The sequence below is a fragment of the Neomonachus schauinslandi genome, chromosome 9 (assembly GCF_002201575.2).
Source record: "Neomonachus schauinslandi chromosome 9, ASM220157v2, whole genome shotgun sequence".
NCBI lineage: Eukaryota > Metazoa > Chordata > Mammalia > Carnivora > Phocidae > Neomonachus > Neomonachus schauinslandi.
The window spans coordinates 119,893,170-119,920,398 of record NC_058411.1 but is presented as its reverse complement, the minus strand read 5'-3'; the positions used below and the strand labels follow the sequence as shown (position 1 = coordinate 119,920,398).

At 38.6% G+C, this 27,229-nt stretch overlaps 2 protein-coding genes across 5 annotated transcripts; both read left to right on the top strand.

Annotated features, from left to right (window-relative positions):
* Positions 1-375: 375 nt before the first annotated feature.
* Positions 376-16,536, top strand: SNURF (SNRPN upstream open reading frame). Of its 4 annotated transcripts, none has more exons than XM_021680479.1 (4): positions 376-500; positions 9,812-9,907; positions 15,460-15,612; positions 16,350-16,536. In XM_021680479.1, the coding sequence occupies exons 1-3, from the start codon at positions 487-489 to the stop codon at positions 15,563-15,565; spliced, it is 216 nt and encodes a 71-aa protein (XP_021536154.1). In that variant the 5' UTR covers positions 376-486; the 3' UTR covers positions 15,566-15,612; positions 16,350-16,536. The 4 variants fall into 4 exon arrangements, with proteins under 4 accessions (XP_021536154.1, XP_021536153.1, XP_044774280.1 ...); XM_044918345.1 differs by having other exon boundaries at positions 412-500; positions 16,379-16,405; XM_021680481.1 differs by having other exon boundaries at positions 412-500; positions 15,460-15,585; positions 16,350-16,402.
* SNRPN (small nuclear ribonucleoprotein polypeptide N) lies at positions 15,559-27,024 on the top strand. Its single transcript, XM_044918343.1, is given in 9 exon segments — positions 15,559-15,612; positions 21,583-21,729; positions 22,957-23,108; positions 24,985-25,105; positions 25,524-25,658; positions 25,660-25,677; positions 26,116-26,254; positions 26,620-26,745; positions 26,852-27,024. Coding segments are annotated over 8 exon segments (732 nt in total). The 5' UTR covers positions 15,559-15,612; positions 21,583-21,726; the 3' UTR covers positions 26,890-27,024.
* Positions 27,025-27,229: the final 205 nt, after the last annotated feature.

The following is a 27,229-nucleotide window of genomic DNA, read 5'->3' as shown; positions in this document are numbered from 1 at the left end:
AATATTGACTGTGGTTTTGCATCAATTTAACTTTTCCAAATCAGCATTTCTGACATGGTGCAGGAAAACATGAAGATGATTGTAAATCAGGATTGCTTGGCCCATGGTGCCTGCAAAGATTTGAATTATTTCCTCAACATTTTACACATATTTAAAAATAGACCTTGCCATTGAACCCCAGGGTGGTGGTGTCGTCCCTGGAGTCCCTCTCTTAAGGCGCTAATGCCTTGGCTATTTGGAATCCAGCAGACATCAGGCCCCGGTAATTCCACTTAGCAGAGGCGCTGGCACCCCTGCACTGCGGCAGGACCTCAGCACTGCGGCAAACTGTTGCGGTTGCGCAGCCAAAGCCGGAGGGGAGGTTTGCTGCGCATGCGCATGTGGAACTGGTGCGATTAGTTAGTGTTGCTGCAGTGACTCAAGCGCAGAGTGGAGTGGTCGCCGGAGATGCCTGACGGTCTGTACTGAGGAGCGGCTAGCAGCGCGATGGAGCGGGCCAGGTTAGCTGTGTGGATCTCTTCCCTTAGAGACAGCCTGAGGAATAGTCATTTTTGTTTGTTCAGTGTTCCAAGTTCCTAGAATTTAAAGTATTGTTGTATATAGTGGGAATCTGGCTCTAAAGTTCGTTGTTCTAGAGAATTGAATGGTACACTTTTGAAGGTTTGGGGATTGGTTGGACCTCCTTGGACGATACTCTGACCGTGCCGTGTCATATTGCAGCCGGTATACGCCACTGTATTGTGTCCCATCAGATCCATTCTAGAGTGGCCCTTTGTCCTTGAGATATGAGGCCATGACTGTGGTTGAGGAGGGTATATTGTGATGGCTGTGGTGCGAAAGGCAGGGGAAGGTACGATGGGGTGGGATCAGTGGGGAATCCACAGTACCAAGGAGGGGGTGACAGGGTAGGGCATCGGGTATTGGTGACTGTGGTATCTGGGGGTAGCAGGGTGGCTGAAGTGGTGATAAGGAGGGGTCTTTAGGGTGAGGTGTCCACTATGATGTGATCATGTTGTAGCAATGGTGTCCGCCATGGTGGTGGTGGGAGGGAGTAGAGGGTAGGCTGTTCTTGGTTGTGATGGTAGTGAGGGGGTAGCCACGGTGGCCGTGCTGGTGGTTTGGGGGTCAACAAGGTGGCCACTGTGGCAGTGATACGGAAGAGATGGCAGGGTGACTAGCAAGGTGATCATGGTGGCCATGGTTTGGGGGGAGGCAGCAAAGTGACCGTCATGGTGGTGGTAGGGAGGGGCGGAGGTGGTAAGGGGCAGTGGGGGTGGCTGCCATGGTGGTGTTTGGGAGGGGGGTAGCAGGGAGGCCACCGTGAGGGTGCTACAAAGAGGGTGGCACGGTGAAAGGGGTGACCCACCTTGGATACGGTATGTGTGGGGGCGGTGAGGCAGCCATGACGGTGGTGACGGGAGGGGCGATCAGGTGGTGGTGGGGGCAGTCATGGTGGTGTGTGGGAACCTTGGAAGAGTGGCCGCCATGGTGGTGGTTGAATGAACGCAGTAAAAGGCGGCGAAGGCAGTGGATCTGTAGTCTGGTAGTGGGCTGGTGGAAGGGGCAGCGAGTGGTCCACAACCCTTAGTTTGAGGGAAAGGGGAGACCGTTCATTTGTTCTCTAATCTGAGGCAGTCTAAAGAGTTTATATTAGGGCGAACCTATCCATTACTCATCTGAAGGGATAGCTGCACAAATGTTTGTCTTTAGATATTTTACTCCTTCATAATTCCTCGCTTTTGTGGTTTTGGTGTAAGATTAGGGATATGGTATGCAGAGTTTGCTTTATGAACTTGTGAGAGTCGTACCAGGTTCTGGGATGTAACACTGCAGAGGCGTGTCTTATTTGCACTGATTTTTCCTGTATTCGGAATAAGGTTTTCAGCGGTCCGCTGCCGCGTCACGACCATTGTGCGGCTCGCCAAAGATGGCTGCCGCTGCAGATGTGCGGATCTGCGCAGGCGTGACAGGGTTGGGGGCAGCCTACCCCTCCCCCAGTGCCGCAGTGGGGGAAGGGTAGTCTATGCAGCTTCTCCCAGGCGGCAATTTCGGCGGCACCTTCAAAGCGCAGTGCTGAGGGGAGGAGGCCAGCAACGTGGGCAAGCTGCCCCTCCCCAAAGTGCCGCAGTGGGGAAGGGTGCGGGATTTTGGGTGCGCAGGCGCAACTGGGAAGACACTGTCTCCGCCCGGCAATGGGGCGGGCATCAGGGGAGGGGGTTTGCGCAGCATCCGCTTGGTGGGGCTGGCAGCTACCCCCCCCTTCACCTGTCTGCTGTAACGGCTGCTCCTGCCCTCTTGTGCTGCAGTGCATGGAGGGAAGGAAGACGTGGATTTGCTGAGCTTGTACCTTGGGCCACCCCTTGCCCATAAGGCCACATTGGAGTGGAGGGGGCAACGGGGCAAAGGATTTGTATGTTCTATGCCTGCCTAGACTGGCAGCCATGCTGTGCCCCTACTTTTCTGTTGCGCCGCAGAAGGGAGAGATGGGGGCCTGCAGGCAGGGCAAGAAAGGCGAAGTCATCCCATGATCCACAGTGCTTTTACTTAAGGCAGCCTCTATCAATGGTGCTGATTTTAAATGTTTTCTGACTTACAGAGGTCCACCTTTTCATTTTTATAGATTCCCTAGGTTGTATTATGAGCGGTCTCTTAATATTCAAAGGGGATTCAGTAACCCTTTAGAAAACCCCTTATTACATTTGATTTCCACTTTACAGATTCGATAATTGCACAACTGCATCACCTTTAAGAGTGTCGTATTTCTTAATCTGTGGATGTTGTTTTTGTGATGCGGCCTTTATATATCGTTTCCTTAAATCGGGGATCAGGGCTCCTGTAGGGTTTTTAGGAGCTGAGACCTGTAAGTTTTCTTTGCTGAAGGGGAGCAGAGCAGAGAATCAGAAAAGTAGAATGCTAGACGGCTGTAAGTATATGTTGGATTAGGGAATTCTTGCCCTAGTCAGGTTTTTAAAGTGATGCTTTTGACCCATCATTTTGAAGTTGGACCTACTATGAAAATTTGGTGAGAAAATATAATTAAGAAAGTAACTATTCCAGTGTTCTGTATTCCACCTTTGAAGGGGACCATTTTCAAGGACTTTGCAGAATGTTGATGGGCTTGCCTTTTTTTTTTCCTCTCTATCACAAACAATATGGTTGTGCTAAATTGGAATGTAATTAAGGAAAACATAAACCCAGAAGACTTGGAAAGCTTTGTTGTGGAATTTTCTTTTGAGTAGTTTTAGAAATAGCAGGAGGCTGGAATTCTGTGATACTTACGGTTTGCTCATTTTTTCCTACTTGTATACACATACTGCTTCAAAGAATTATATTTTGCCTTAACTTCTGATCATTTTGGCTATTTGCAAAATGAGCGTGTATTATCCTGATCAGCCATTTTGTAGTTTTTCACGGAGACTCAGGACCTCAATATGGCGGATCCCTTTGGAAAGACCTCTGAGGTTTCAAGGTCTCTGCCCTGCCCACTGAATATTTGGCTTAGTAGCAGGGCTTTTTGAAAATGACGAGGCAGTGTGAACCCTTTCTGTGGTTTAGTGCAAGGAAACAGTCCAGGGATTGTTGTATTGCTATCTAAGGCAAGGTACTGTCTGGTTTGGGTTTATTCAGATTATTTTGTATTATATTGGTTTGCCCAGTGCATCTGTCACATGTCTCATTACTGAAATACTTTCCCCATATGTGGTGATGCTACATCTTTATTCCTGCCCTTTCCTCTGAATGTGCTCAGATTTGTTTTTTAAAAATTCCACATTTAAGATGTCAAGGCCTCAAAGTTACTCTTTTTTTTAATTGGAGTTTTGTTGACACACAATGCTTCATTAGTTCCAAGTGCACAGCGTAGTGATTCAACAACTCTCTATGTTGTGCAGTGTTCATAAGTGTAGTTACCCTCTGTCACCATACAGTGCTGTTGAAATACATATCATTGACTATATTCTCTATTGCATTCCCCTGACTTACTCATTACATATCTGGAAGCTTGTACCTCCCACTCCCCTTCACCTGTTTTGCCCCTCCTCCCCATTCTCCCCTCTGGTAACCACCAGTTTCATCTCTGTTCTTTTGGGTGTCTGTTTCTGTTTGTTTTTTTGTTTCTTCTTCTTCTTTTTTTTTTTTGATTCCACATATAAGTGAAATAATAAGGTACTTGAATTTCTCTGACTTATTTCACTTAGCATAATACCCTTTCGGTGCATCCATCTTGTCAAAAATGGCAAATTTTTTTTTATAGCTGAGTAATATTGTATTTATATACTGCATCTTTATCCATTCATCTATTGACAGACACATGGATAGTTGCTTTACTATCTTGGCTATTATACATAATGCTACAGTCAACCCAGGAGTACATGTATGTTTTTGAATTAGTGCTTTTGTTTTCTTTGGGTAAATGATCAGAAGTGGAATTACTGGATCATGTGCTATTTCTGTTTTTAATTTTTTGAGGAACCTATATACTGTTTTCCACAGTGATTGGACCAGTTTACATTTCTACCAAGAGTGCATGAGTTTCTTTTTTCCACATCCTTACAAAGAGTTATTTCTTGTCTTTTTGATACTAGCCATTCTGACTGGTATGAGGTGATATCTGACTGTGGTATTGATTTGCATTTTCCTGATGATTAGTGATATTGAGCGTCTTCTCATGTATCTGTTGGCGCTCTATATATCTTTGAAAAAAAATGTCTGTTCAGTTCCTCTGCCCATTTTTAATGGGATTTTTTTATTTGTGTGTGTGTGTGTGTGGGCATGTGTGTGTATGTTATTTATATACTAACCCCTTATCAGATACATTAAATTATCAGATACATTACATTACGTTAACCCCTTATCAGATATATCATTTGCAAATATTTTCTCCCATTCAGTAGGTTGCCTGTTTTTTGTTGGTGTGTCCATTGCTGTGCAAAAGCTTTTTATTTTCATGTAGACCCTATAGTTTAATTGTTTTTGTTTCTCTTGCCAGAGGAGACCTCTATAGGAAAATTTTGCTAAGGCCAACATCTAATAAATTACTGCTTTTATTTTCTTTAAGGAGTTTTATGGTTTCAGGTCTCACATTTAGGTCTTTAATCCATTTTGAGTTCAATCTCTTACTTTGACATTGTACTCTGCTACTTAGCTATATTTAGAAAGAATCCTTGAATTAAGCAGGGTATGAGTATTGACTCAACATGACAGGGACAATGAGATTTTTTGTCTTTCTTCAGTGTACATTAGGATTTTATTGCTGGTCTCCTTTGCCCCTTCCACTTGTGTGGCCCAGATCCAGAAAGCTTAAGAGTTGTTGATGGTTAAGGTTGTCTCTCTCACTAACAAAGGTTGTATAAGGGAGTCATTTCTTTTGCCTTCTAGTTCCTGAATGCTGGCTGGCTTAGAAATTTCTTTTTGATGGTTCGACAGGTTTTGGTTTAGAGGCAGTGATTTTCTCATGATTATGGGAAGATCTGTAGACTGAGATTACCTCACATTTTCTTTTTTTATTTTTCATTCTTGAGATCTTAGTAGTTGAATTTTTATTAGGTTTTTTGGGCAGGATGTAAGGGATATTATATATTTGACAGAATGTTAGGCTATTTGGAAAAACATTGTGTGATCTCATCCTTGTTGCTTCTCATTGTATTTCCAAATTAGTATTATTTTTTTAATGAAAGTAATTTTGGAGCAAAAAAATTAACATTGTGCACATACAACTTTTTCCATTAACTTTTTAAAGTATGTTCTATGCCCAGTGTGGGGCTTGAACTCACAACCCTGAAATCGAGTCACATGCTCCACCGACTGAGCCAACAAACCCCATCTTTTTTTCCTTTATTGTTTACTTATTTGTTTAAGATTTTATTTTTAAGTAATCTCTACACCCAATGTGGGGCTTGAACCCACAACCCTGAGATCAAGAGTTGCATGCTTCATTGAATGAGTCAGCCAGGCACCTCTCTATTTTTCCTTTATTTATTTTTTTTTTTTTAAGATTTTATTTATTTATTTGAGAGAGAGAATGAGATAGAGAGAGCATGAGAAGGGGGAGGGTCAGAGGGAGAAGCAGACGCCCTGCTGAGCAGGGAGCCGGATGTGGGACTCGATCCCGGGACTCCAGGATCATGACCTGAGCCGAAGGCAGTTGCTTAACCAACTGAGCCACCCAGGCGCCCTCTATTTTTCCTTTAAATGCTTATTTTCTGAAAGCTGGTTTCTAGGTTGTGAATGCAGTAGGAAGATTATAAACCCACATGTATGTATATTTAGAACAAACTTCCTATATTGTGAAAACAGTGCTGCTCCTTGATTTTACATGAAGCTTTAAGTTTCTTTTAAAGATTTTGTTTATTTGACAGAGAGAGACACAGTGAGAGAGGGAGCACAAGCAGGGAAGGGGGAGAGGGAGAAGCAGGCTTCCCACAGAGCGGGGAGCCCGATGCGGGGCTCGATTCCAGGATCCTGGGATCATGACCTGAGCTGAAGGCAGACGTGTAATGACTGAGCCACCTAGGCACCCCATACATGTAGCTTTAAAAATGGATTTAGAAAATTGAATAATTTTGTGTGCTGTTTAATTTCTCCCATGAACTCAGACTTTTTCATACTGCGCAACTGCTATGAAGGGATAAAGGAACTGAAGATTTTTATTTATTTTTATTTTTTGGTAATGCGGTATTTTCAATTATACTATTAGATTAATCATAATTGATGGTCTATGACATAGAGGTCTATGATAGTTCTTTTTATTGTATAATTTTAATATAATATTAACAAATATATTTGTGAAGCCATGTTTCATCGATAAATACTTCATTCCATTTTGGCACTGAATGACATTCCATTGTATTGAATATACCATACTGCACCATATTTGGTTTATCCATTTTTTAGTGGTTGTACTTTGGGTTGTTTCTGCTTTTTGGCTCTTAAGATTAAAGCTGCTAGGAACATTCACACTCAAGTTTATATGATTTTGTTTTTTTTTACTCCCTCTTGGTGTTCACTTCGGCAGCACATATATTTTACTTCCTCTAGGAGTTGAATTAGTGTCAAATGCTAAACTATGTGGTTCACATTTTTAGGCAGTGTCAGAGGCTACACCATTTCACATTCCCACTACCAGTTTCTCCACCTCCTCCTCCACTCCAGAGGTGTGAAGTAGTAAGTTTGTAGTTTTTATTTGCATTTCCCTAATGACTATACTGATATTAAAAACCTTTTTTTGTGCTGATATAAATTTGTATGTCTGTGGAAAGTAATCTGTTCCAATCTTTCACCCATTGTTAAGTGGAGTTTTTTCATTTTATTATTGAGTTGTAAGCGTTTTTGAACTGTGTGAATTGCAGATATTTTCTCCCATTTGGCCAGTTACATTTTCACTTTCTTAATAGTGTCCTTTGAAGCAAATACGTATTTTACTTTTGATGAAATCCAATTTATGGATTCCTTTCTCTGGTACTTCAGGTATCTAGGAAACCATTGCCTAATCAAAGGTCAAGGAGATTAGCAAATTACATACTTTTATGATTTAAAAATCTGTTATGTACATTTGTGATTTTTAAATGATTTCTTTTTTTTTTTTAAGATTTTATTTATTTATTTGACAGAGAGAGCGAGAGAGCACAAGCAGGGGGAGCAGTAGAAGGAGAGGGAGAAGCAGGCTTCCCGCTGAGCAAGGAGCCCAGTGCGGAGCTCTATCCCAGGACCCTGGGATCATGACCTGAGCCGAAGGCAGACGCTTAACCATCTGAGCCACCCAGGCGCCCCTTAAATGATTTCTAATGCTTGATTGAAACACTAAAGTTTTTGAAGCAGTAAAGCAACTTGGGTTTATTGGAAAGCTATTTGATTGGGTTATTTTGCATAATCTAACATGAATTTGATAGCAAGGGTTCAAAGAATGAGTTTTGGGGATGCTTCCTTGAATTCTGCCCTGGAGTGGAGGGAGGGGAGCCTAGGTGGCTCAGTCGGTGAAGTGGCTGCCTTCAGCTCAGGTTGTGATCTCAGGGTCCTGGGATCCAGCCCCATGTTGGGCTCTCTGCTCAGCGGGGAGCCTGTTTCTCCCTCTCCCTCTGTCTACTGCTCTGCCTACTTGTGCTCGCGCTCTGTCAAATAAATAAATAAAATATTTTAAAAAATGAATTCTGCCCTGGAAATATTACATTGCATGATTTTTGTAAACTGCTTTTCTTCTATCCTCTCTGATTAGCATTGTTAAATTGCAGTTGTAAGAGTGGTTCCTGTAGTTTCTAACGTGGATGACCCAGGTGGGAGATTACATGCTCAGATCCCTTGAGCAGCCATTTTGTGAGCTGTTCTGCAGATCATAAGGTGGTGGTAGCTATGTTGGTTTTATGTATTTATTTTTTGTTTAAGCATCCCTTTTATTTCTTGTTTTACAAATCCTAGGAAAACAACATTTGCACAGGAGGTTGCTTAAGTAGAAATTTTATAATTTAAACTTTATGCTTTATTCCATTATACTAGAAGATCTGTCCTAATAAAATATTTTCAAACCAGGGACACATGGGTGGCTCAGTCAGTTAAGCCTCTGCCTTCAACTCAGGTCATGATCTCAGGGTCCTGGGATCAAGCCCTTCGTCCGACTCCCTTCTCAGAGGGAATCTGCTTCTCCCTCTCCCTCTGCCTACCTCCCTCCCCTGCCCCCCGCCGCTCCCGCTTGCTCTCTCAAATAAATTAAAAATATCTTTAAAAATATTTCAAACCAGTTTTGGAATCTAACCAAACCATCTATTTTTTGAGGGTATGTAGGTATGGGTAGTAGGTTAGTGCATATAAGTATATCTCTGTAAATGTATAGCTTTATGTCTGCATAATATAAAAATAAGTGGAAATATTTTCTTTTTGCTTAATTCTCTGATATATCCCACCCCCCCCCCCCCAGTTTTCTGATGTTAGGGAGCTTTTTCTTTTTTTTTAAGATTTTACTTATTTATTTGGCACAGAGAGAGAGAGAACAAGCACGGGGAGCAGCAGAGGGAGAAGCAGGTTCCCCACTGAACATGGAGCCTGATGTGGGGCCCAATCCCATGACCTGAGCCGAAGGCAGACACCCAACCAACTGAGCCATCCAGGCACCCCCAGGGCGCTTCTTTTTTCTTTTCTTTTTTTTTTTACAAATTTATTTGTTTGAGAGGGAGGGAGGGAGAGAAAAAGGGTGTTTATGAGTGGGGGGAGGGGGGGGGGGAGAGAAACTCAAGCCGACTGCCTGCTGAGCACAGAGCCCAACATGGGGCTCCATCTCACCAACCTGAGATCATGACCTGAGCCCAAACGGAGAGTCAGATGCTCAGCTGACTGAGACACCCAAGTGACCTGATGTTAGGGGTTTCAAAAGGGAGAAAGTGGTTTTAGGATAGATCCTGACTATTGGAGGATATTTTCATTAAAATTTTGCCATGTTTCTTTTCTACCATTTTTACTGAGATACAATTGACTTACATTACTATTGTACCTTGTTTTAATTATATTATAAGCACTTTAAAAACTCCATTATATTAATATAGTTCTACATACAGCCTTCAGGGGCGCCTTGGTGCCTCAGTCAGTTAAGCCAAGGCTTCAGCTCGGGTCATGGTCCTGGAGTCCAGGGATCAAATCCCACATCAGGCTCCGTGCCCAGTGAGGAGTCTGCTTCTCCCTCTGCCCTTCACCCTGCTTATGCTCTTTCACTTGCTCTCTCTCTCGCAAATAAATAAATAAAATATTTAAAAATAAATACAGCCTTTAAATAAGTGGTTATTTTAAAGTTGATGAAGTCTTACAAAATAAATTTCTCTTTCTGCTTCAGGGACCGCTTACACCTGAGACGGACTACGGAACAGCACGTACCAGAGGTGGAAGTCCAAGTCAAACGTAGAAGGACAGCCTCACTGAGCAACCAAGAGTGAGTATAGTCTGGGTTGAGAATCAATTTAGTTTAGAATTCTTGTTCAAAGTTGAAGAGAGTATCATGCAATGAGGGGTACTGAAATGAATTTAATTAATGAAAGAAACCTATGCTTATAATATAGAAGATAATGCAAAACAGCTGAATCAACCTTAATCAGGTAGTACTAACTTATGTTAAATTTTAGTAAAATCCATTTTTTCCCAAATGTGTAGGTGAGTTTTATCAATAAAATTCTACATCCCTCAAATTTGATATTTATATAATTTCTGTTTTATGTTACTAAATCACTTCTATGTTTGCAAAATTTTTTATTCATTGACCGAATGCTAATTTATGTATTCACACATATGCTGCATTATTCAGATTTTTATTTTTGGTTAATACATTTATCCAATTAAAAACTTGAAATGTGGGGGCACCTGGGTGACTCATTCGTTAAGCGTCTGCCTTCAGCTCAGGTCATGATCCCCGGGTCCTGGGATCGAGCCCCGCGTCGGGCTCCCTGCTTGGCGGGAGGCCTGCTTCTCCCTCTCCCACTCCCCCTGCTTGTGTTCCTGCTCTCGCTGTCTCTCTCTCTGTCAAATAAATAAAATCTTTAAAAAAAAAAAAAAACTTGAAATGTGGAGCACCTGGGTGGCTCAGTTGGTTAAGCGACTGCCTTCTGCTCTGGTGATGATCCCAGAGTCCTGGGATCTAGCTCCTCATCGGGCTCCCTGCTCAGTGGGGAGCCTGCTTCTCCCTCTCCCTCTGCTGCTTCTGCTCTCTCACTCATGCTCTCTCTCTCAAATAAATAAATAAATAAAATCTTAAAAAAAATAACTTGAAATGTATACATTTGTTCCTCTCTTTACATAGGATATCTACACAGAGGTACACTTTTATTTTTTTTTAATTTTTTAAAGATTTAATTATTCCTTTTAGGGAGAGAGAGAGTGTGAGATCAAGCTGGGGGAGGGGCAGAGGGGGAGAGAGAGAGAATCTGCAGCAGATTCCCCACCAAGCATGGAGCCTGATGCAGGGCTCCATCCCAGGACCCCAGATCCTGATTGAAGCCAAAATCAAGAGTCAGACACCTAACCAACTGAGCCACCCAGGCACCCCCACGCACTTTTAAATTTAGGTTTCCAGAAGGGTGATTTTAATACAAAATATACCAACATTTTTAATTACATGATACATACATAGTATTTATTAGATCTTGCATTTTGTTATTATCACAAATCATGACAGAATCAGTGGGTATCATTTTTTTCCCTTTCCCAAAGCGGTTCTATTTGGTTATTTTCCAAAATTACAAATATTAAAAATACATGAATATCGTCTCTTTATAAAACACTTAACTTTGAGATAGAAAGTATCTACTTCAACTTACCATTGCCCTTCCCTCCCTAGAGATAATTCACAGGTATGTAGATGTCTATATTTTCAGACCTTTTCCTGTTCATTCATGTGTATGCACATGTGGAAGTGGGGAGAGAGAGAGGCATACTTGCGATCTCCTTTTTTTAATTTTTATTTTTTTTAAAGATTTTTATTTATTTGACAGAGAGAGACACAGCGAGACAGGGAACACAAGCAGGGGGAGTGGGAGAGGGAGAAGCAGGCTTCCCGCGGGGCTGCAGAGCAAGGAGCCCAATGCAGGGCTTGATCCCAGGACCCTCCCAGGACCTGGGGATCAAGGCTTAAAACTGAGCCACCCAGGCGCCCCTACTTGTGATCACTTTACATATGCGAGATTTATTGTTGTGCAACAATATGTCTTGGGGATCTTTCTATTTCAATGCATATAAATACCTCATTTATTTTATTTATTTATTTTAAAAATATTTTTATTTATTTATTTGACAGAGAGAAAGACAGCGAGAGAGGGAACACAAGCAGGGGGAGTGGGAGAGGGAGAAGCAGGCTTCCCATTGAGCAGGGAGCCCGATGTGGGGCTCGAACCCAGGACCCTGGGATCATGACCTGATGAGCCGAAGGCAGATGCTTAATGACTGAGCCACCCAGGCACCCCACCTCATTTATTTTACAGATTGTAGAATATGGGTGGTTTAATAACAATTTCATTTATCAGTAGCTTACTGATTTGCATTTCTTTGCTATTATCAACAAAGATAAGGGCAGTCAATTTGAAAGTTAATATTCTTTATTAATATTAATTATTTACATTTTATTTCAGTTCCTCAAATATAAAGCTTTTTAAAAAAACTGTTATAGTGGAGCCTGGGTGGCTCTGTCAGTTAAGCGTCTGCCTTTGGCTCAGGTCATGATCTCAGGGTCCTGGGATCCAGCCCTGCATCTGGCTCTCTACTCAGCAGGGAGCCTGCTTCCCCTCTCTCTCTGCCTGCCTCTTTGCCTACTTGTGATCTTTCTTTGTCAAATAAATAAAGTCTTAAAAAAATAATAAAGACGTTATAAAGTGGGGGTAGAATTTTGTCTTCTGTTTTTTGTTATTTGCTCATTTTACGTGGTAAAGTTGCAATATATTTAGTTGCACATTTTAAATTACTGGTGAAGCCAACAATTTCCCCATTTTCCCTGTTTGTTTATTCTTCTGAGCTCACTCTTTTATTACATTTTTATTTTGGGAATTTAAAAGAAGTATTTTGTGAATGGATATTCTGTGTAATTTGTTCTTTTTTAAAAAAGATTTATGTATTTGAGAGAGGGAGAGAGCACCAGCCATGTGCAAGTGAGGGGGGGAGAGGGGAAGAGCAAGAGAGAATCTCAAGCAAACTCCCCACTGAGCATGGCACCCTAGCAGAGCTCAACCCCACAACCCTGAGATCATGACCTGAGCCAAAATCAAGAGTTTGGCCACTTAACTAACTGAGCCACCCAGTTGCCCCTATAATTTGTCCTTATAAAGGAGATACATAATAATGCAGCATATATGTGAATACATAAATTAGCATTCGGTCAATGAATAAAAAATTTTGCAAACATAGAAGTGATTTAGTAACATAAAACAGAAATTATATAAATATCAAATATGAGGGATGTAGAATTTTATTGATAAAACTCACCTACACATTTGGGAAAAAATGCATTTTACTAAAATTTAACATAAGTTAGTACTACCTGATTAAGGTTGATTCAACTGTTTTGCATTATCTTCTATATTATAAGCGTAGGTTTCTTTCATTAATTAAATTCATTTCAGTACCCCTCATTGCATGATAAACTTTTTGCCATATTAATTTTCTTTTGTATGGTAATGTCTTTTGTAACTTAAAAACGTTTAAAAGTGGCATTTTTACCCAGAATCTCTGGAAGTATCTTGAGTTTGTTTAGAGATTGTGATTGAGGTATGGGGGGTTCTCTTGAGGGGAGGATCTTTTGTTAGTGGGTAATGGTTCTGTCATAGTTAAATTTTGTTAGAGCTTTTATCTTATGCAGGACCAGTGTGAACCAGCATAACAGGTAATCTCATTTTCTTTAAGACCTCTTTAGGTGTCATTTTCTTGTCTAAAGCTATGGAAACATTTTGTTGCGTTCAAAGAAGAAATAAGTTCATTTCCTGACCTCTGCTGTTTATATTACGTATAAATACTACAGGGTGCTAAATGGGCAGGGGAGTTTTGAGTTAGGGAAATAGTGTAATTTCCCCAGTCATTTATCTCCATTTTGAGAGTAAGTGGATTATAAAATGGGTAAGCAGTATTGATACTCGCTAAGCCTTGCATACTGATACATATGCTCAGAATTCTCTCAGGATTGGGATAGTTAACAGTCTGTTTATTTTGATGATAATCCATCAATATCCCACATTTTCCCAAACCATAAGTGCTAAAAGTCAGTATTCCTGATTAATTGTGTGGTACTGGTTCTAATGCTAATAAAGATTTGCTATTCATGTTCCATCCAAGATACAAAACAAAATTGAATAAAAACCAAAACGATGCAGATGAAACCTCTCACAGACCAACAGTGATTGTTAATAGAAGCTCATTGGTTTTTATTCTTGGAATTGATGGTTATACCATCTTCCGATAGATCTATCAAGTAAATCAGTTTTTGATCTTTGGGGCTGGTGAATGTCTTTCTTGTTTCTTGATGCATTGTAAATTTGAGAGAATTTGGAGATTGGGGCTGGAGAGTCTTCTGGAGAATCTATTTTATGCACCCTTTTATATGTCTTTCTAAATTATATTCTGCATTTTATGAACTGAATATTACATGTACTGCATTTTATTTTCTCCAGTTTTAGTTTAGTATGCAGCTGGGTTTCAGGTTAAACCCAAGAGGAACACTCCAGTAGGAGTTTAAGAGGGCCAAGGAATATATTTTTGTTTTCTCTGAGACACTTTTAGAACCATATTAGGTCAGACTCTTAGTTGCCATTTGGTAATAAAGGATTGGAACTAAGAATACCTAAATAAAAATGGGACAATTTAAAAAGCATGAGCAATGTAATGAAGACTCTTAATGGAGTTAGTGCAGTTTTGACATGTTAAGGGTACAGTCCCTCCTAAGATTACCCTCAAAACAGATACCAACTGCAAGCCCCAGAGTTTCTAGGCCACCTGCACTTCTCAGCATCTGGATAGAGATTTAAGGTTTCCACTATTTCCTCAGGCTCCATAATTTTCACAGCACTCAAGAAAAGCACTACACTTACTATTAAGTTTACTATAGGGGATACAGGTCAGGATAAGGCAAATGTAGAGACTTAATAGGACAAGATCCATAACTTCATGTCCTTAGGTTGTAATACTCTCAGCTCATCAATGTATGTGTATCGCCAAACAGGAAGCTCACCAGAACTTTGGGTGCTTTCTAGAGTTTTTTTTTTTTTATATTTCATTTATTTATTTGAGAGAGAGAAAGAGCATGAGCAGGGGGGAGGGAGAGGCAGAGGGAGAAGCAGACTCCCTGCTGAGCCGGGAGCCCAGCATGGGGTTAGATCCCAGGACCCCAGGATCATGACTTGAGCTGAAGGCAGACGCTCAACCAACTGAGCCACCCAGGCACCCTGCCTTCTAGAGTTTTTATTAGAGTTTCATTATTTAAACATGATTGAATCATTGACCATGTGGTTGACCACGGGCCCCACACTCTAATCACATAGTTGGTCTTTGTGGCTTGGCCAGCCCCTGTCCTGAATAATCGTATTAGCGTTACTCCCTGGAGTATTTAGTATGGATAACAGCCTTAATATCTTGCTGGAAATGGCCTTAGCAAATGCCTCCCTCTTCTTGCTAAGGGTTAAAGAATTGTTTCCAGATAGGATTGGAAAGTGAGTAATGCATATGGTTCTGATGGTTTTTCCACAGGGCTTTTTAAAACAAAAGAATTTTTTTTTATTTTAAAGTTTCTTGGGTAGTATCCCTAAAGTAGTAAGTATCCTTCTGTTCCTTGCACATTCTATGTACAGAGACTCCTATTTCTTCTTCCAGTCTCTTCACAAGGTAATGGGAAGCTCTGATCCTAATTGAGTCTCTCCTTAAATGTAAGGGTCTACACATTTTCTTTCATATTGTTACCCATATAGGAAAATCTGTTCTCATTTATATTCATTTTTACATATTGTGCTCTTGTCATAGGTGTCAGCTGTACCCAAGGCGATCTCAGCAGCAGCAAATACCTGTGGTGGATTTCCAGGCGGAACTGAGACAGGCATTCTTAGCTGAGACACCAAGAGGTGGTTAAAGCAGTATTGGAACATCCAGGTAGCTGATTTCCAAGTGAAAAAACAGGTTAGAACTGATTGAGTCATGGTTAGGAATAAATAGTGTGTTTGGAGGTCACTTAATTACTTGAGATACGTTAAAATACATTTTTTTTCTTAAAAATTTCATAATTGAATTTAAATAAAAAAATTCATATAATCACATTGCAGAAGGATTAAAGAAGTAAAAACAAGCAATAGGACCTTGGTCTTAACCCGACACTTAGTTTCCCAGTCATTTTAGTGCATGCTTTTTAGGTAGTTTATTTGTATCTAATTTCTATTGGTTTTCTAATTAATATTATATAAACATACTGCATTATAAATGGATGCTGAATATCCTGCTAATGAATGTTTTGTAATTACCTTTTGTGAGAAACTTCATCTTTTTCCTGGTAGTTTCAATAAAGCTTCAGTGAACTGCCAAGCATAACATATTAGATAGGATCATTTACTCAGATATGAAGATGTGAAAATAAACTGAATCAGAAATATTAGCTTAGGTACATTTTCTAAATTATATTTCAAAGTATTAGTCTCCATTACCCTGAATAAATAATGGGAAAAAAATGGAATGCCAGTTACGATACACTTTTACCTGCATTGGTTGTTTTAATTACGTATCATTTGTGCCTACTGAATTAAAATACACATCACATTCATAACCAAATAAACTAAATAATTTTCCATGCATATTTACTAATTATTGCTTTTTTTGTTTTGTCTTTTTTCACTTTTTTGTTTTCAACAACGTATTTGAATCAGCTGACAATGTATCAATGTATTTGATTCAGCTGACAATGTAATAAAAATATTATCCATGATTTTTTCAATGTGATGTAGATTTATTTACAGTCTGTCTTTTAATGTTTTATGTGACCTTTTTTAAATTTTAATATTTGAATGCCTGTAATGCAAAGGGTTTAATATACTTTTTAGAAACTAGGAGACAGAGCCTATTGATGAGTTTTGTTCTAGATTTTCTTTATTTCTGTTTTGGTGTATTACCTCTCAACTCACATTAATTAGGCCTGTTTATAGCCACTATTTTGAGTTTTAAATTAAAAAATACAAAACAGATTTTCTGAGAATTCTCCCCTGCTGCATCCTTTATTCAGCATTCTCCAGTAATTACCTGGAGCTGATTGCAGGGCAGTGGCATTGATTTCAGACAGTGGAATCTGATCGTTGTCCCCAGCTATTCCCCAGAGTAAGGCCATTTTTAAATGATTAAGTGAGAAAAGCAGATTTTTTTTTTTTAACCAGGAGTTTTTTTGGCTCTTCAGTGTAGTTCATATACTCTTGTAAGTTCCTAAGTATAATTATTTATTTATTTACCTGGGGCTTATGATCAAGAGTCACATGCTCTACCAACTGAGCCAGCCAAGCACCCGTATAATATTTAAGTCATACATTATGATCTTCATATAGGATCATCTGGTTTTCTGATACTATTTTTTATTTTAGTTTCAAGTGCTAGTTAAACAGCACTTGTTACTAGGATTATTTTAGAGCAGGGGTTAGTAAAGTATCTGACCCACTCACTTTTCCTAAAGAAAATTTTATTGGCACACAGCCATGTCCTTTCGTTTGTGTATGGTCTGTGGCTGTATTTGTCACTACAGCAGCAGATTGGAGTAGTTGTGACAGATTGAATGGCAGGTAAAGCTTGAAATATATCTTCTTCCTTAAAAGAAAGTTCTCTGGCATCTTTCTTAGAGAATCACATTTGAAGATGAAAATACCAAGTTGGGACAGTGGGGGACTGGTGATACTATAGAAGTTGGTGAAGAGAAAGGGGTTATAAAGGAAGTTATATGAAAGTGAACATTACAGGGTAGGGGACCAGATAAATTTCTGGGATAAGGGTCAAGTCTAAGAATCATGTCTAAAGGATAAATGTAGATGGGTAGTTTTTAAAGACATTTTAACAATTGGTATGTTTCCTTTTTTACAATAAAAACCTAAAGCTTCCAAGTGATAGACAAGAAAAATGGGGAGTTAAACCAAAGATTTTAAAACCCATGTTTCAGCCACAGCATAAGGTTGAATTTTCTTTCATTTTCCCCATTTGCTTTTTTTAAGTTGGAATCATGCTTTTAAATGAATTTATTTTGTATTTATTTCACTTAAATGTATATCACTGTTTCCTCATTTTATTAGTCATCATAATGATAATTATTCTAATGAATAAATGATAGTTTATTCATGATTTACTTTTCCTTATCCTTGTTTTTTTCTAGTTTGCTATGCTTTTATAAATTCTATATTTAAAAGATATATTTGGTATCTTAAATTTATTAGGATAAGGATCCAATTGTGGACTGTAGGGTATACACATTAGTATGACTCTTAAATGTTTTGTTACATTGCTTTCTGACAGCATCATAAGCATTGTTTGCCATCAAGAATAATTACTACTAGTGTTAGTTTCTCAGTACCATCTTTGTGTGTCTTTTTCTTTGATAAATAAACAGTTCCAAAAATGGAAAATTGTTTTTTTTTTGTGTGTGTGTGGTTTTAATTGGCATTGCTTTGTGGATGAATACTTTTTTCCATTTATTGTGTTTTCTCCTTTTACTTGTTAAACTTTTTTGCACATTTTCTGTGAAGGGTGTGATATTTTACCAGATTTGAGTGAGCACTAATGCATTACCATTATTATATGATTTCTCATTTGTTGTATGTATCTTGGACAAGTTTGACCATCTTATCTTTTCACTTAAATTTTTATAAAGTTTAATCATTTGAAAGTCCAGACTTTCCAAAAGTTTAAGAACTTCTTTTGTGAGGAATCTCAGGATGTTTGAGTCAGGGGGCCATTTATTTGCTTATGCTTTTTGATGTAAGGAGATTTATCATAACTGCTAATTCATCAGTGCAATGTGATGTGCTCTTACGCTCTTCTTCATGAAGCATGTTGATGTCATTTGCTATGGAGATAAATGTGATCAATCTCCAAAGTGAAACATCCTTTCCCTTATAAGGGTTCATGATTGTGTACTAAATTTAGGAATAAGAGATAACTTTCTAAATCTTAGATCCTATTCGTTAAGGAGAGTCTTTCCTTAACCACTTCAGTCAACCCCTATTCTGAGTTGTGAGTAAAATGTATATCTCTTATTTATATACAATATTTTATATTATATTACACGTCTGTGTTCCCAGTTCTTTAGGTTATGACTCACATCTGCAGGTACATTTTTATACTTGATAACTGGTTAACAATATCTAGTAGATGTGGAAAGGGTTTATAAACTCAGCAGGTTAGGTGATGGACAGAAACAGGACTGCGACTGGCCTTTCCTTTTTACCCTTCCACTATACAAAGGAAATGTTTGGATTTGTTGGTTTCTTTAAGTTAAACTACGAATTAAGCCTGATAGTTATGTGTTCACTGAAATGTCAGTTGGGACAGAACATTTAAACTGAAGCTGATAGGGAAATCTGTACTCAAATCTTTTTGGCATCTGAAGGTAAAATTTTGTTTCTGAATTTTAAATTTTTATTGGAAAGGTGACTGACTACAAATTCACTGTAAATGCACATTTGATGCTGGGTTCCATTACATCCTTACATAAGAAACTTCTCAGTGATTACATTTTTTTTTCCCTTAAATGAACTCTTGAAATCTAGCCCTACTGTTTTTTTCTTTTGTTCTAATAATCATGGTCTTGCATTGCAGTGTCTGGTAGTACGTCTCCATTGTTGATGGTAGAGGGTGTGTACTCCAGTAATAGTGTCTTGTTGAATGGTTAGCATTCTTTGTTTTTGTTTTTATTTTTTTTCACTAATGGCGATATAAAAAGTAATGTTACAAACTTTGTACATTATGTGAAGATCTTGACATTTTACATTTTAAAAACAGCTTTTTTGATTTATAGTTTATATACCATAAAATGCACCTAATTTTTTCATAAATATACTGACTTTTGCAACCATTGTCAGGTACTTTAAAGATGCTGCATTACCAAAGTAAGATCCTTCATGCTCATTTACATACATTCCCTGTTTCCACTCCCAACTTCAGGTTACCATTTAATTTACTTTCTGTTTCTATGTGTATTTTTTCTATTTCTGTAGATAATTTACTTTCTGTTAACAATGGATTGCTGAAGACTTTATATCTTCATAGATACAATATTATAAAAATTGCTAAAAAATGAAAATTGCTACTTTAAAAATAAACAAGTGTAGGATTTAGACAGCTTCATAAGTAATCCTGTCAGGATTAAGAACATCTATATTATAGGCCTTAAACTACTCATATATTGGCTAATTGAATTCAAATAAAAAAAAACTACATTTATTTGGGGAGGGTTGGGTACATTAGTCTGCTGATTTGAATAGATCTTTTGAGATCTTTACATGTCAGTTTTATGCAAAACATTAATTCATGTACAAATATTGGATGCTACAAAAGGGGGGTTATCCCTGATGTCATTGTATCTTTAAAGACGTAAATTAGGTAGATGGGAGAAGAAACAAGTGTATAGGTATTATAGTCAGTTAAGATAAATGCTGGATGGGCTCCTGGGTGGCTCAGTCTGTTGAGCATCTGACTTTGGTTCAGCCCCACATCAGGCTCCCTGCTCAGTGGGGAGTCTGATTTTCCCTTTGCCCCACTCCCATCCGCCTGCTTGTGCGATCTCTCTCTCTCAAATAAGTAATTTTTTTTTAAAAAAGATAAATTTTAGAGAAATATGGACAGTGTTGAGGATATAGGTAGATTGTCTTTCAGAAAAAAGGCACAAATGGTGCATGGCAATTTGCATTTGGAGAAGAAAGGTTAAGAGATATTCTGAGTAATGATGAATTTATTTTTTTAGACGATCTGATACTCCAAATTCTCATAAAATGCATTTAACAGCCATCAGATTTTTATAATTATGGGGCAACATCTACATCTTGCCACCCTTAACTGAATTCTTTCTTTCATACTATTCTGTTTCCTTCTTATTTAGTATCCTGTAGTTCCACACGGAAAACTGTATCCTCAAAACATATACAATATTGTTTTGATGTTACAGTTCACACCCACAATTTAAATGATTTTATTTTCACATCCTGAAATAAATAATTCATAATTTACTTAACCAGTGTACATTGCTGTTTGAAAAGCGTTTCTGTTGAAAACAGCAATTTTAATGTCTGTATTGTTAAAAGTAAAATTATATCAGATTTTGTTTATGATATGGGGCTACATTTATGCATAAAGCCAAATTCCCATTCAAGTCTAATTTGTGTGTTTACTTTTCAAATAAGTATAATTAGCTTGAGACCCTTTTCCAGTTTTGACTATATTTGGTTTCCAGACTCAAGAACATTTTCATTAGTATATTGGGAAAAATAACACTGTTGTAATAATGCATGTTTTTTTTGATTGCTAAGAAAGTTGCCCATATATCCATATAAACAAGTATCAGTTGTATCCTATTTTAATGTAGGAAGTCATAAGCAGGTACATGATAATGCATTTGGTTCTTGGTAAAGAAAGATAATCTGGCATTATTTTGAAATGCTTTTGGCAGGGTTGAGGAGTCGGGGGAGATTGAGGTTGAAAACATTTAGGTGGTTTAACTAGGAAGCAAAAGTTTTAACCTACCTCAGGACAGTAATTCAGATGGCTAAACATAAGGATATCAAAATGTTGAAATTGCAATGAAACGGTGTTGACTTGGGACCAGAGAATGAAGCACTACCTAAAATAAGAATGGAAAGAAAAAAGATCAGTTTTTGGAATGGAAAATAAAAGCAATTTTTGAAACATTTAAAAATTTCTGCATAAAGCAAAACTTTCATAAACTTTGTCAATTTTAAGTGCATAAAATGGGGGAATTAAGGTGAGGGAATAGTGAAATTTGGTGTTCACTTGGTGGGTATAAGAACATGGGAAGTCTTTTGAACATGTCTGTTAAAATGATTTTCATAAAAAATTGTCTGCCTGTTTTTAAACATGGTAGATTGCAGTGCAGCTAGATCATGCTTTCCTCTGCAGGCTCCATCTACTGTTTGAAGCTTCTGCCCCAAGCTTGCATTGTTTATAGGAGAACCTGCGTCATACCTTTATCTGTAGCCTTCCCTTAGGTCTTAAGGATCCTGAAACCTTACTGTGGACATTGGATTTGGTGGAACAGCAACCATGGTAAGATGTATATTAAGACAGAAGGGTGAAAAGGTACTGGAAGGGCCTAATATAATGGTTTACCAGAGTGTGGGGTGTCTTTGGGTTCTTAATGTTAGAAATAAGGAATCAATCTTTAGAGATGGTATCTCATTGTATGATGTATCAGCTGAAGGAGAGCTATGTCTGTTGTTCTACTGTAGTGATTAAATGGTTGAAAATATCTTAAGGGGGATCTTATATGTGAGAAAATACAGAAGAAAATTTTCATTTTGATTTACAATAGTAAGGGACAATCTAGTAGATGGAAGACTCAGGTTATAATAGACATAAAGTCTACATTAAAAATGGAAAAAAAAATGGAGGGGTTTAGCAATTCACGGCATGAGAAGTATACAGTAATAAACAGTCTGTAGAGATAAAATACACTACTCGGTTTTGTGGTTCTGTTAAAGTTTAAATGACTTACAGCATGTATTCCCAACAGGAAAGATACCTCAAAGCAGCAAAAATTGATTTGGAGAAGTGGAAGGAATATTAGATTTTTACAATAGCTTGTGGTCTTCCTGAGGACTACAGTATATAAATAGAGATACAGATTTATCAACATATTAAACTTTCAGTGGAGTGGGTGATTTAGGATAAAAATATTTTTAAAAGGTGACTTAGTAGGATAAATGAAACTGAAGAAAGTTTGAGAAACACCGACCCAAGTTCTGAATGGGAGGGGATGTGGGGTGTGATATAAGTAGGATAAAGGTCTTTGGGAAACTAAATAGTAGTTTGTATTTGCATTGGGTTGATGGGAATTGGAGAGTTTCTGATGGAGGTAGGAATTTCCCACTGTTTGGGTACGTGTCTAGGGGAAAAGAAATAGGCCATGGGGTCGAGTGTTCTAAAAGATGGTGGGATTTGGGATTAAAATTGGGAAAGGAGAGGAATTAGAATGATAGAATACTAACATGAAACTAGGTTTGTGAATCTGTTGGGGAAGAAATACAGTTAGGGAAATACAGTTAGGATGATGGGAAACTGCATAGGGAGACATTCTGAGAAGTAGAGGTTCCACAGAGGAGTATAGTAGTCCTGGGCCTAAATTTGGTCCAGCATCTTGAGACTGAAGGGATTTTTGGAGAAAACATGTGAAGGAAGACGTGTTAAGGAAACCAAGTTTGGATTGATGCAGAAATAGGGAAGACATGGTGGAGAGACAAGCTGATGAGTGACAACTTTTCTTACTCCTTTCAGACTGTGGGAAAGAGCAGCAAGATGCTGCAGCACATTGACTATAGAATGAGATGTATCTTGCAAGATGGCCGAATCTTCATTGGCACCTTTAAGGCTTTTGACAAGCATATGAACTTGATCCTCTGTGATTGTGATGAATTCAGAAAGATCAAGTAAGACCACTTTGGGTTTGGACAGTGAGAGACAGAGGGAGAGGGTAATAGGAGTAAGGGATGATAGAGGATAACTGATAAGGAGGGAGGGAAAATGTGGCAGGGCTAATCTATTGTCTAACCTAAACCATCACTGAATTGGATCAGAGTCTCCCCATCTTAAAGTCAGTGTATTTACACTACTGTTTTAAGTTTGCAAACATACTCATGAACTTAATTCGGAAAGAACTTACAGTATGAGCAGAGTATCAAGTTATATTTATTTAAAAAGTTATGAAATGTTATTGATAGGTTAGGTTCTGTAGCATTTCTTCAGACTGAAGGAATTGTAAGAATAATAATTTGTTCTTAATGGTTGAGGAGTTAGGATATTAGAATACGCCAGGCTAGTTTTAACATTTGTTCTGCTAGCCTCTTTGCATGGTCCTTGTTTTGTCTAAATCATCATGTGCAGTGTTGATTTGGTGTCCATTCTTAACCCTCTTTGCTTATTGTATTTGTGATTTGCCCATTTCATTTCTTCAGGAATAACCTTTATGTTTGTGCCTTACCACATGAGGCTACCCGGTTTATACCTGTGACCAGGGAGCTTCCTTTCTCAGGGAACTGTTGACCATCTGCAATAAGATCACAGAAATTGGTGGATTTTAGTGGCATCCTACTTCCACCCAGTTGACTTATCATTCAGAGCAGTTGAGTTGGTGCTTGTAATATCATCTCTGGACATTCAAGATGGCTTTGTTTCAGGCTTTTATCATGGGGCAGAACTTGAGAGGCATCACCCTGGATTCTTGGCTTGATTTACTTTATTTCAACAGTCAGTGATAAACTGTACAGACGTTTAATTTGCCTACTTCACATAGGTTTTATTAAATACGAAGAAAAAGGCGATGCTCAGCACCAGTTGTCTGGTGTACTCTTAAGTCTATTCCTCTCAGGCAAAAAACATTCCTCATCTTTCCCTTTTCATGTATTCTCAGTCTCCTCCGCGCACACCAAGTAGGATTATTTCAGATATTCTAGGATGGTGGATGTTTCAGTGTTATTTTTTTTTTGTGAGTGTAAATAATCCAGAATTTTTCCCTAAAATACAAGAATCCCTATGATAGTGAAAATTCTAAAGGTATTTGAGAGTTTTAGGCATACTAATTTCTGTTTCACTTTTCTCACTAAGTTATAGAGATAATTGCACATGCATAATGCTTTAAGCTGCACATTATTCTCTGATAATACTTAGTGAGGATTGTTGAATGGCACTGTCAGTTGCTTTTACCTGTATTATGTAGTATATGCCTCATGAATGTATGATTTTTGCTGCCGACAGTTGTGACTCTACACAAGGTTTCTCTTTTTTTTAATTTGTTTTTAATTCCCCATGGTTATATAATAAGTGGTAAGGCCAGAAATGCATAGGCATCTCTTATCAAAGCCTTATTTTTTTCTTTATCATTTGGTATGACATCATTGCCTGTTACTGTTACTATTTTAGCTGTCTGTCATCCAGATTTACTTAAAAAAATAATTTTAAAAAACTTACTTCCCATGTAAACATGAAAACACATTTCAGTTTACTTGTCTTAAAAGTTTTAGCCACATAATTTGCATCTCTGTTTAACAAAGAAGAAATTAATCTTGCTGAAATATAACACTGAGGAACATTCTGGAAAATTTTGATAGGAAAAGGGCTTTACCATTTACCCTTATATGTCAGTGAGTCTAGTGTTTTTGTATTTTGTCTTTGTTTTGTCATAACTTAGCATGAATATCTTCCATCAATTATTGTCTTCCATCAGTTATTGTCTTAGTTGATACTTAACTGTAAATTTTAGTGAGTGATCGCTAACTTATCTTAACAAAGTTTACTTTTGATTTATAGGCCAAAGAATGCGAAGCAGCCAGAGCGTGAAGAAAAGCGGGTTTTGGGTCTGGTGTTACTACGTGGGGAGAACTTGGTTTCCATGACTGTGGAAGGACCACCCCCCCAAAGATGTAAGGAAGCTGTAGGGTAGGACAGAATAGTAATGTGGAAGACATCACATTATTTAAGATGTTTGCTAAATGAGGGTACAAAGAGGCACAATAATAGTATACATTTGTCAAGTAAAATGTGCCCAGCACTTAATGTCAGTGCTGACTTGTCCATATTTGGTGATTAAGGACTTTATGATATATTATTCTATGTGCTGGGGACTACCTAGAGAAGGGTGGGAGTGGTTATTTATATTTCCTCAAAATTTGACATATGTACATTTAATCTGTTGAATGCCTCCATGGCGTACTTGTCTATTCCTTTGAATATAGAATTAATACAAGCTAGGTGGTGTGGGAAGATAGTGGGAAGAGTGATCTTTTAGGAATAAGACTATTCATAACGTTGGTAAGTCATTTGATTTCAAATAATTTTTCTTGTTTCAGACTGGCATTGCTCGGGTACCACTTGCTGGAGCTGCAGGAGGTCCTGGGGTTGGCAGGGCAGCTGGCAGAGGAGTGCCAGCTGGTGTTCCAATTCCCCAAGCTCCTGCTGGATTAGCAGGCCCTGTCCGAGGGGTTGGGGGGGCCATCCCAACAGGTGAGGAACTAGAAGGTTTTATATTACCGAGAGAAAGTGCCTAGAGGCTGAATAGGTTTAAAAGCCTGAGTGCACATCCTATGCTCTGTAAGCAGCATGTTACAGAGGGTGCTGAAAGACAAATACACATTAGGAGGGGAAAGGATTAGAGCCATCGTGATAAGAGGAACTCACCACCATTGGTGAGTAAGGAGAAATACGGATGGGTAAACCAGAGTTGAGAAAATGTGAAAGGACTTAATAGGTTAAAAAAGGGAATGTAGGGTTTTAGGAGGATGTATTAGTGTGCCAAGATTTTTAAAATGAAAATAATGGGAGAAATACAAAATTGCTATAATTATTTCATATTTAATAGGCCGTGGTATCCACCAATTATTTTGTGTTTGAACAAGGAGAGGATGTGCCTTACCTTAACTGTATCTGACCGTGCCTTCTCAGGTAATGACTCCACAGGGAAGAGGCACTGTAGCGGCTGCTGCAGTTGCTGCCACTGCCAGCATTGCTGGAGCCCCAACTCAGTACCCACCAGGACGGGGGACCCCACCCACTCCTGTGGGCCGAGCAACACCACCTCCCGGTAAGGAAATTATAGAGAAGTAAGAGAATTTGGCGCATATATATATATATAGTTATGTGAAAAAATACTTTATCTGGAGGAAGTGAGGACTAAAAATACTCTTAAGAAGACACTGAACTAAGGAACAGCCGAAGTACCTAACTAGTTGCTTAGATTATGTTTCCCACTTTTAAACAGTAGTTTTTAATGAAAAGCTGTGGACTCTATTGTTGGGGATGGCTTACATGGTAATGGTCCAGGAAAAATTGTTCGACTCTCTACTTAGTATCTGGGCCCATTTCTTTAAATATTATCTTGTATTTTATTCTGTCATCTTAGCTGAGCTTATTTATGAGGACTTTCTCTCTGCCGTTTTTCTTCTCTAGGCATTATGGCTCCTCCACCTGGTATGAGACCACCCATGGGCCCACCAATTGGGCTTCCCCCTGCTCGAGGGACGCCAATAGGCATGCCCCCTCCAGGAATGAGACCCCCTCCACCAGGAATTAGAGGTGAGTGGCTACACTTTTGTGCAGTGGTGCCAGCTGGGCCCCTTAATACTTACGTGATGTTTTTCTAATGGTCCCATGGAATTTTGCTTTTTTTTTTCCCCCCCAGGTCCACCTCCCCCAGGAATGCGTCCACCAAGACCCTAGGATACTGTTGATCCTTCCTAAGTCACTTTTTTCCCTGCAATGTGTCTTGTGAAATTGTGTAGAGTGTTTGTGAGCTATTGTTTCCTCCTTGCTGCATTAATATTAGCTAATAAATGCACAGAGCAATTAAACTGCGAGGTACTGTTGTATGTTGTACATTTTTTTGCCTGTTGATTTTATTGAGATCAAAGTGAAGACTGGGATTTTTCTGGTCTTGAAGTTATTATGGACTAGGTGAATTCTGATAAGCAATGCATTTAAATAATTTTCTCTTTAATTCTTAAGATAAAATGGTTGTGATACCTGATTAAGCTTCCTAATTTTCAGTTTGTGCATTGAG

Coding starts and splice junctions, on each gene's coding strand:
- SNURF (XM_021680479.1), top strand. Junction 9,908..15,459: donor GCCTCACTGAGCAACCAAGA/GTGAGTATAGTC, acceptor CTCTTGTCATAG/GTGTCAGCTGTACCCAAGGC.